Here is an 11,156-nt window from a genome sequence, read left to right on the forward strand (position 1 = left end):
ATGATGATGAGGAGGAGGATGATGATGACATATATGTATATTTACATTTGGAGAGAAAAACGATCAATGTATACGTTGAAGAATTTTCAATATCAGGCAGGGTTTCTTCAGTGAGTGAAGTAATCTTAAATGGTTTACTGAGATAATATTTGGAGCCAAATACAACTTCCGTTACTTCATCATGATCAACAGAATCTGAAAGAAAAGAAGAAATAAAAGAATGATATGACAATAATCGAAGCTATTGTGTTGATTAAAAGAGTTAATGGATCACACTAATAATTACACATCCTTTATTTTTTTTTTATTTTGATTGTTTCAGTCATTAGACTGCAGCCATGCTGGAGCACTGCCTTGAAGGGTTTCAGAGAAATTAATTGGTCCAAGTAATAAATTTTTTAAGCCTGGTACTTATTCTGTTGGTCTCTGAGGTGAAACTGCTAAGTCATGAAAACAGACAAAATAGCACCAGTTGTCAAGCAATTATGGGGGACAAGCACAAACACAGTCATACATGCGTACATGCACACAACATGCATGCAGAGAGAGAGAGAAAGAGAGAGGATGAATACTGTAGTAACTGACTATCAACAGTGTATATAGATGGCTATCTTTATTTAATACTGTTATCAACTGTGTTCACTAGATTTAATATTTTATATAAATCCTTAAAAAAAATGTTTCAGCCTGAAAGCTGCAGTCATGCTGGGGAACCACTATTGAATGAGCTAAACTAGTATGTGAAACCACCTCTGATACATGGCACTTGGTCAACAAGGGAGTTTGACGCCACTACCTGCATCTGTGTTTCCTGCCGAGAGGTAGGTTCATCTGGAACCCCTGACAAGAAGAGATCCAGTTTAGTTTTAAAGAAACCCACATCAACACCATGCAGATCTCTCAGGCATTTAGGAAGGATATTGAAGAGCTGTAGTCCCCTGAAACCCAAGCTGTTGCAGTATCTGGTCCTGTATTTTGATGGTGATGTTTGGATTTTTGGCACCATGCAGTGGCACTCCATTCTGCTGTTAGGTTAACTTTGAATGCCAAAATTCGGGACAAGACCCTCCAGGATTTTCCTGCTCATAAATTAGATACGTTACCTCTCATTAACCATAAGATGGGATTATTCATGGTTTATATCATATCACCAGTGTTATATCATATTCCTGCTTGAAAAATACTCCTTTCTTTTGTATACCCTCTTTTACTTGTTTCAGTCATTTGACTGTGGCCATGCTGGAGCCCCGTGTTTAGTCTAAGGAATTATAAAAACTTTTATTGCTGTTGGTTTCACTACTGCAACTTATTTTATTCTTTTACTATTCGATGGAGATGGCAGGTTAAGCCTTTTGATACCAACCTACCTGAGACTGGTTCTCTGACACAAATTTACTGCTTTAAAGTAATCTAAATTAAAATATTGCCAGTGGCAGCTAAGCACTATGATTCTGTGTAACTAAAAATTGTACATTTTTATCTGGGTAATGTACAACTTCATTTAACCCTTTAGCATTTAAACTGGCCATATCGGGCCAAAAGTATTCTGCCTGTTTTATGTTCAAACTGGCCAGATCTGGTTTCTCACACCAACCCTACAATATCGTTTTAAAAATTAACAGCTACCACATCAAAATCTCAAAACTACAAGATAATGCATGATTAGTTCAAAGCAACGTGGATAAAGAAGTATTAATTTTGGCAGAATAATGTGAACACTAAAGGGTTAAGTGTGACCCATAAGTACTATGTGGGTATACAGTATGTTTTTGCATAGTGGAACTGTACATTGCACTCTAATTTACAATAGGTTATTGTGTAAAGTGCGGTGTGACATTATGGGAATATTGCATTTTCCTCTCTTAACCAGTTCATTTTGGTATGCCTGTAGTCTTTGATGAGAACCATGACGAATGTGGGCAAGATGAAATCCATTATATTTATATTGATTTTTACATTTTCTGCTAGAAAGAGCAGCATCATTTCCCTCATATCCAACCCTATTCACCAGGAATGTATATGTTGGCTGCAGTCATACTAAATGCACTATATCTGAAGAAAGGTTGGATGGTCATAACTGGAATGTCTTTGATTATAGATCTGCTCAATAAGAGATGGCCTAGGAATTGCCCATTAGCATTCAACTTATTCTGTGAAATGTTATGCTTAGTTGTTGACATTGTTTTGATTTAATCATGCATTATCTCTTTGCTTTGAGACAGTGATGACATGACCGTTTATTTCTAAAATGACATTGTAAGGTAGGTGTGAGAAGTCGGATCTGGCTAGCTTCAACATAAAACCAGTAACAATCACATAAATATACTATCATTTAAAACAATGTCACACTCAAAGATCATGTTTGTGTCATTCTAATTCTCAGCACATTTGTTATTGTTGATGTTAAAACTGAGGCCAACCCTGATCAAGCAGGCTTATGATAAAGACATTCAAACCAGGGACTGTCTATCTCTTTGATGTATGTAGGGCTATAGTATCTAACATGTCCTTCGTTTTTAAAGCTGGTAGGCTGTGATATGATATTTGAAGCTGTTAATAGATCATGTGGTTACATAGAGATTCTTACAATAATGATAAGAGAGTTCTTGAAGTGGAAAACTATTCTGAGCACATTAGTATCAAAAACACATTTGAAAATAAATAAATGAACTACATACATTTTCGATCAAAATGTGAGGATATTACTCTTTCAGAAGAATCCTTTTGTTCTGCTAACTTAGTCTCAATTGCCTGAAAGTATTTGTAAAGAAAATAAACATTTATACAAAAACAAAATTATAAAAAATAACGACACACATACATATGTATGCCATACCACAACTCCTTAATGGCATTGTAGTGAGTGTCATCATAACATACAGCTTGTCTTGGGATGTCAGAGCCCATCCCTCTCCAGGACTGACCACAATTGATTTATTCTAGAAGGAGAGATAGACAGAAAGAGTTCAAGAAAGAACAGCATTGACCTCAGTACAGGGCTAGTATTTTATTCATTGACACCAAAAGAATTAAAGGCAAGGTTGGCCTCAGCAAGATTTAAACTTAAAGCACAAAGAATCAGAATAAATGCTGCAAACCAATTTATATGACATCTCTATCAATTGGGATTTATATATATATATATATATATATATAATTATTATTATTATTTGAGGGAAAAGGAAAAAGAATTCAATTTAGAAATACTAAATCAAATTCCACACAATATAATATATATATAAAATATTAGAAAAAACCACCTTTTATCAATTCAAAATGAATAATTAAATTACACCATCTACAAAATTACATATAATAGAAAAGTTAAAATTAAAATAACAATTAAAAAGTAAAGATTAAATAAATTACAAAAATAATATATACATTATATTATTTTTGTAATTTACTTAATCTTTACTTTTTAATTGTAATTTTAATTTTAACTTTTCTATTATATGTAATTTTCTAGATGGTGTAATTTAATTATTCATTTTGAATTGATAAAAGGTGACTTTTTTCTAATATTTTATATATATATATATATATATATATATATATATATATATATATATATATTAGGCTAAAGACCAGCTTCAGTCATGAATGACCATGGTACCATGGTATTGCACCTAGAAAGTTACCCTCTGAGGAACCAGTCTGGGCAAGGTTGTTTATGGAAGACCAGCAGTCACCAATGCATACCAGCCTCCCCTCTCCATGCTTTTGATGTTATCCAAGAGAAAGGCAAAGGCCAATACAGCTTGGCACCATTGATGTCACAACTCGTTCTTACAGCTGAGTGAACTGGAATACCATAAAATAAAGTATCTTACTTAAGAATACAGCACACAGCCCAGTCTGGGAAATGAACTCACTACCTAATGATTGTGAGCTGAACACTTTAATCTACACACACACACACACACACACACACACACACACACACATATATATATATATATCTATATATATAAAACTGAAGTTGTGTGAGTGTCTGTCTCCTACGATTTAGATTCCTAACTACTCCCACATTTTGCAGTGCAGTTTAACCAAAAGCGGGTATCTTATATTCGTGATTCATATCGAGCCCTTCTGGGTATTAGCACGCGTCTACGATGAGTCTACGATTTAAAAAAAAATTTACCATAATTTTTTTCCATTTTTAATGCATTTTTGCTATTATATAAGGGAAATAACTCTCTAAAAATGCTTATATAGTTATTTCCCTTACAAATCCGAGCAACGCCGGGCGATACTGCTAGTATATACCGTAAATCATCGAGTATAATCTGCATTTTTTTCCCAAAATTTAAAGGTCAAAATCCCTAGTGCGTACTATATACGAGGTTAAAAATGAAAATTATTTTCTAAGCAATGTTCGTGTCTCTATTTGCTGTCCGGCAATGTTTATTCAGATGCATTTTGTGATGTTGGGCGTGAAAATACCTTAAGCTAAGCCTGAAAGTAATGAAATCATAAAAGAATCATCCATAACTTGCAGTAAGCAACATTTATTAAATGTTATTACTGTTATTTCTTTATTTTCTGCAAACAAAATGCACAAAAAAGCTACACGTTTGCATTATGTTATGTATACAATGATAATAAAGTACATTACCGTATACATTTTTACAAACTAAGGATGTTATATAGACCTCCTTGACTCAAGTTAGAGAAGGGATGCGTACTATACACAAGATTTAGGTTTTTCAGAGGTACAGCCCCCTGAAAATCCCTTGCATATTATACTCAAGGGCGGACTATACTTGCGGATTTACGGTATATATATATTCTGTGGAGTGGTTGGTGCTAGGAAGGGCATTCAGTTATAAAATGTTGCCAAAACAGACTCAGAATCATAGTGCAGCTCCTGTCAAACCAGCCAACCCATACCAGCATGGAAGGAAGAGATTAAACAATGATGATGATGATAGTCAATATGAAATACATGTCCACATATGCATAATTTTGTGTGTGTGTGTGTAAATTTAATGCACAAGATATGGATTTAATGACACATACACACCTAAAAAGCTCATAAAAAAGCTCCTTTAATAAATTTGGTTACAAACCACATAGTAAACCTAGACAAAGCAAGGGAATGTAATGTAGTGTCTGATACAGTCCAAATCCAATAAATCCAATTGGTAATGATTATTACATTTGAAGTATATAATATATAAAGAAAGACAAGAGGCTTAAAATGAATATATTTCACTAGTTGACATCCATATCGCAACAATCATTTTGCAGCCTTTATCATAGGAAAACAATTTATTTTAGTGAATAATAAATAATAAATTATTTTACATGCCTATATCAATGTATATATGTGGAGGCACAATGGCTCAGTGGTTAGGGCAGCGGACTTGTGGTCGTAGGATCGCGGTTTCGATTCCCAGACCGGGCGCTGTGAGTGTTTATTGAATGAAAATACCTAAAGTTCCACGAGGCTCTGGCAGGGGGTGGTGGCGATCCCTGCTGTATTCTTTCACCACAACTTTCTCTCTCTCTTTCTTCTGTTGGCCTGCTCGCTTAGCCAGCGGGGTGGCATCATTGAAGGTTAAAACAATGTGAAGCGCATTGTGACCAGCGATGTGTAGCAACCTCTGATGGCCTGGTCAGTCACGTGATCACGTGATATTAATGTATATAATATAAATTATATAGTACAGTTGTATAATTTATAAATTAACACAGGTAAAAAAAGCTTGCTTATCAGACCAAAGAATATTATGTTTGCTGTGATTCATTAGCACAATATATATATCCAAATGCAGAAAATAGAAATATAAGTAATGAGAATAATGGTAAAATATTTTAAATCAGATAATATGAATGACTACAATTATAGGTAATCCAAATAATATTAAGAATGGAAGAAAAAATAATTTATATAAGATTATTTTGTGGTTTAACCCCACCTTTCAGTCTAAATGTTGCTTCCAGTGCAGCAAAAAAGTTATTCCAAGCTATAGATAAACATTTCCTTAACCCTTCCGTTACCAACCCGACTGAAACCGGCTCTAGCTCTGAGTACAAATGTCTTGTTTGCATAAGTTTTGAATTAAAATCTGCCACCAAACCTTAGTCACAATTTATGTTCCTAACACTTGCTGAATGATAACTAAGTTATTTTACTAAATATTTTGTTATATTTAAAGTAATTGAAAGAAACACAGAACATCTCAAAATAAATACAGTAACAAAAGGGTTAAATCTAGCTCATAGCATAAGATTTTCAATAAACACACAGTCAGCTGTCCCTACTGGTCTCTATTTTCTGTCATGTGTAGCAAGTTCACTATGTTGTGTTCTATCCACTCATTGATATTGCCAAACCAGGATTTTCTCTGTCTGCCTCTCTTTCTCCCTCCCTCAGTTGTGTCCTGAAGAATAGCTTTGGATAGAAATTGTGGCAGGATACCTGACTGAATGAGGTAAGCTTTCATCTTTTTACATATGCAAGGAGTGGTCCCTGTCTGCCAGCACATTTGTTGACTTTGTGCCTGACAAATTTGTTCATTTTCTGCTCTATGTACAAAATGTGTAGCAGCCTTCTGATACACGTGCTCAAATGTCTGGATTTTTTGCTCCCTGTCAGCTGTAAGAGTCCAGCCCTCATACTCATACAGAAGGATCAAAGTCATCAGGGTCCTGTACACTATGAGTTTTGTGGGAAAACTAATGGAATTGCTTTTTCGTGTGTTATTCAATAACACACACATATACACACTCACAAATACATACACATGGTATAAACAATCTTATAAGAAACTAAATGTTATTACATTATCATCAATGTCCATCTTTTGGATTGCTTTTAAGATGGAAGGAACTTCAATATTTTGTTGAAATATTTCATCATAGCAATCTCCTTTGATTTTCAATCCTGACCACAAGTTGTAAGATTTACAATGAAGTAGCCAAACAAGTCTTCTTTTATTTTGAGTAGATGACTCCCTGGAAAAAATACAAAAAACAAAAAACAACAAAAGAACCCCAAATAAATAGATAATATAGAAATAAAAAATGAATTTTATGCAATTTTATTTCATTGAATTTTATGTCTATCACTGTTTGATATATATATATATATATATATATATATTATATATATATATACTATATATATATATATATATATATCTATATATATATATATATATATATATATACATATATATATATATATACATATATAATACATATATATATATACATTATATATATATATATATATATACATATATATATTAGTTCTTTATATATATTGTGGTTTTATCTCTAATTAATTTATATATATATATATATATATATATATATATGTATATATATATATATATATATACACATATATATACATATAAATTAATTAGAGATAAACCACTATTAGGCAACTCAAACAGTGATAGACATGAACCAAAACATAAAAAACAAAAAATAAATATGATTGATATAATATATAATATATAAAATATATATATATATAAAATTAAAAATTTAAATTATTAAAATTTAAAATTTAAATTATTAAAATTTAAAATTTTTAAATTGATATTTTTAAATTTATATATATATATATTTATATTAATTTATATTTATTTGTGAAATTTGATTTAATCCTAAATCTAATTTTTCCCTGTAAGTTTGGATATACTCCCTAATATATTATAATATATATATATCATCATATCATCATCATATATATATATATATATCTATATATATATATATATATATATATATATATATATATATATATATATATATATGTATATGTGTGTGGCAGGGTATTGCAGTAACCCTGTGTGTAGGTCAGTGTTGATATAATAGACTACCCATCAAAGACTAGTGTTGATAATATTGACAAACCTACTCCCTCAAAACTGCTAACCTAAATCAGAACCAATTATTATTTTATGTATTTATAAAGTATTGACATAAGTATTAACAACTGGGAATGAAACATGTTTCTTTCCATCAATTCTGATGACCTCCCCCAGAAAGTACTTTTAGAATATTATCAGTTCCGTTAAAAACACATTCTTGCTCGTAGTTGACACTTTTTTTTTCCTTTGTAGCTATTTAAGATAGAACAGAAAGTAAGCCCCCCACCTAAGATTTTCTTTATTTACTAACGTTGGAGAAAACAAGTGAAACAATTGCTGTACCATGTTTTTCTAGAGTTAGCAGAAAAGGTTGGGTCCATCTGTTCAAAGTATATCTATTAATTGCTGTATATACTTATTTCCATAAAAAAAGAATGCTTAAATGAATATTTAGGTAAAAAATATGTGGGACAAAATCCTCTCATGGTAAACAAATCTCTCTCATACAAAATATTCACCATAGTTCACAAAATATATATTTTATAGGCACAAGAGTGGCTGTGTGGTAAGTAGCTTGCTTACCAACCACATGGTTCCATGTTCAATCCCACTATATGGCACCTTGGGCAAGTGTCTTCTGCTATAGCCTCAGACTGACCAAAGCCTTATAAGTGGATTTGGTAGATGGAAACTGAAAGAAGCCTGTCATATATATATTATATTATATATATATATATGTGTGTGTGTGTATTTGTGTGTGTGTGTGCGTGTGTGTGTTTGTTCCCCAACATCACTTGACAACCAATGCTGGTGTGTTTATGTCCCTGTAAAAGGTTCGGCAAAAGAGACTAATATAATAAGTACTACAAGAATAAGACCTGGGGTTGATCTGCTTGACTAAAGGCAGTGCCCCAGCATGGCCACAGTCAAATGACTGAAATAAGTAAAAGAGTATATGTAAACAAGTTGCTGCCTTAGACTGTAATGTATTATGTATGTCTTTTCATTGCATCATCACAGTGATAAACCTTGTCAACCTGGTTAGCCTCAGCCTGCTGTGTTTTGTAATATGTATAACCTTCAGAACACCTTTGTATCATTTGCAATATGAAAATAATCTATCTATGATACAAATAAAGTACCAAGTTTTATGAATTGATATTCAGTGATTTCATCATAGAATGGCTATCATCTGACAAAGCAAAGCAATTATCATGCATGCATATATAGCTCTGACCAGCTTTCAGAGCTTTCACTCCAAATAGTATGGCTAATACTATAATATTATAATTCTCCCCTATAACTGTCAAACCATCACAGTACAACAGTAAAGTTAATGTTAACATTCTGCTACAGTCAGTAGTTGAGTACACATATACCTTCATTTCTTATTTTATTGAATTTATGTTGGTTAACCCTGGCAAAGATAACTTTGACAAAACTGGGTCATAAATAGGGATAATTCCCCATTTAGGCAGTAGTGGCTCTTTATTTTTGAATACAAAGTAGAGGGCTCTTTATGAATGTCTTATCATAAAGCTCATGGAAGCATATGGAAGAAACTTAAGTCACAGTCCAATGGCTGAAACATGTAGAAAGCAAAAAAAAAAAATAATAATAATAAAGGATGTATATATTAATAATTGAAAATATATCAAGTTCTATGATAGCACTATACTTACTTCAAATCACTAACTACTTGTATACTGTTTGTCAAGATAAATTCTTCTGTACCATTATTTTGATATGCAGCTTCCAAAAATGTTCTTTGTTCTATGAAAGAGAGATGATAATCTTGATTGCTATTTTATTTATGAAATTTTAGTCTGTTTGGATTACCATGAATTACCTTTTTGAATTACTATAGAAGCCAGAAAAATGAAGCAGTATAGCAGTTGCTGATCCTCTACTGATCTTGTGCCGAGGGATTCCAACTGTGACAATCTCATCTTTTTAGAGTTATGTAGGGCTATATTGTGTCTTCATGAAGACGCAATGGCTCAGTGGTTAGAGTATCAAGCTTACAGTCATGTGGTTGTGAGTTCAATTCCTGGATTGGGCTGTGTTGTATTCTTGAACAAAACACTTTATTTCACACTGCTCCACTTCAATCAGCTATAGAAATGAGTTGCGATGTCACAGGTGCTAAGCTGTAATCAGCCTTTGCTTTCCCCTCAGACAACATCAGTGGCATGGAAAGGAGCGGATGGTATGCATGGGTGACTGTTGGTCTTCCATAAAGAACCTTGCTCAGACTTGTGCCTCAGAAGGTAACTTTCTAGGTGCAGTACCATGGTCATTCATGTCTTTTACTCCTTACTCCTAGGACTATATTATATAATGTGTGTCCTTTCCTTAATAAAAACAATGGGACACTGTGTATGAGTATGAAGCTATATTTTTAGAGCAGCATTGATAAGAAGTTTGTTTCTTAGTTATGTGGTTTCAGGTTCAGTCCCACTATGTGAAACCTTGGGTCAGAGTCTTCTACTATAGCCCTGGGCTGACAAGAGCCTTCAGAGTAGATTTGGTTGATGTAAACTGTAAGAAGCTTATCATATATATATATATATATATATATATATGTATATACATATGCACAGATGCACAGATCAAATTTACTGTACTCCTTTTATTGATTTTTCTATATAATATGTCTTCCAATTCAGATCAACACTTGCCTGTATGTAATAGACTCAATGTGATACTTGCAACAGTAAGCAAGTCATTTGCAAACCTTTCTGAATTTTGCTAAAAGTGGTTTCAAGCAACATCAAGAGTACAAAAGAAATGAATAAACTAAGCAATAAAAAAGAAAGAGAATTCACTGACCAATTGAATCCGGATATAAGAAATACCCCAAAACAACATTTTTTAAGTCCTGACATCTTACAATAATGTTGATACGTTCATCTTTGGTACGGATTTTATGCAATTTCTGTTTCAGTAACATCCTGTCAATATAGAATTATATATTTTATTATTTATTATATATATCATTGTTTAATTGTTAGATACTCTTTTACTCTTATACTTGTTTCAGTCATTTGACTGTGGCCATGCTGGAGCACCGCCTTTTAGTTGAGCAAATTGACCCCGGGACTTATTCTTTGTAAGCCTAGTACTTATTCTATTGATCTCTTTTGCCGAACCACTAAGTTACGGGGACGTAAACACATGAGAATCGGTTGTCAAGCGATGTTGGTGGGGAAGGACAAACACAGACACACAAACATATACACACACACATACATACATATATATATATATATATCATCATCATCATCATCATCATCATCATTAAGGAATAATATAAATAATATA

At 32.6% G+C, this 11,156-nt stretch overlaps 1 protein-coding gene across 1 annotated transcript in view; it reads right to left on the reverse strand.

The window, feature by feature from the left end:
- LOC118763560 overlaps positions 1 to 11,156 on the reverse strand; it is a 42,138-nt gene that overhangs the window by 18,366 nt on the left and 12,616 nt on the right. The window contains exons 6-10 of the mRNA XM_036503133.1: positions 10,665 to 10,786; positions 9,515 to 9,605; positions 6,792 to 6,963; positions 2,679 to 2,751; positions 46 to 195 (exon numbers count right to left, since the gene is read on the reverse strand). Of these exons, the coding sequence (XP_036359026.1) occupies positions 46 to 195; positions 2,679 to 2,751; positions 6,792 to 6,963; positions 9,515 to 9,605; positions 10,665 to 10,786 (608 nt within the window). The remainder of the gene's footprint in view (positions 1 to 45; positions 196 to 2,678; positions 2,752 to 6,791; positions 6,964 to 9,514; positions 9,606 to 10,664; positions 10,787 to 11,156) is intronic.

Source organism: Octopus sinensis, linkage group LG1, assembly GCF_006345805.1.
Source record: "Octopus sinensis linkage group LG1, ASM634580v1, whole genome shotgun sequence".
In the NCBI taxonomy this organism is placed as follows: Eukaryota; Metazoa; Mollusca; class Cephalopoda; order Octopoda; family Octopodidae; genus Octopus; species Octopus sinensis.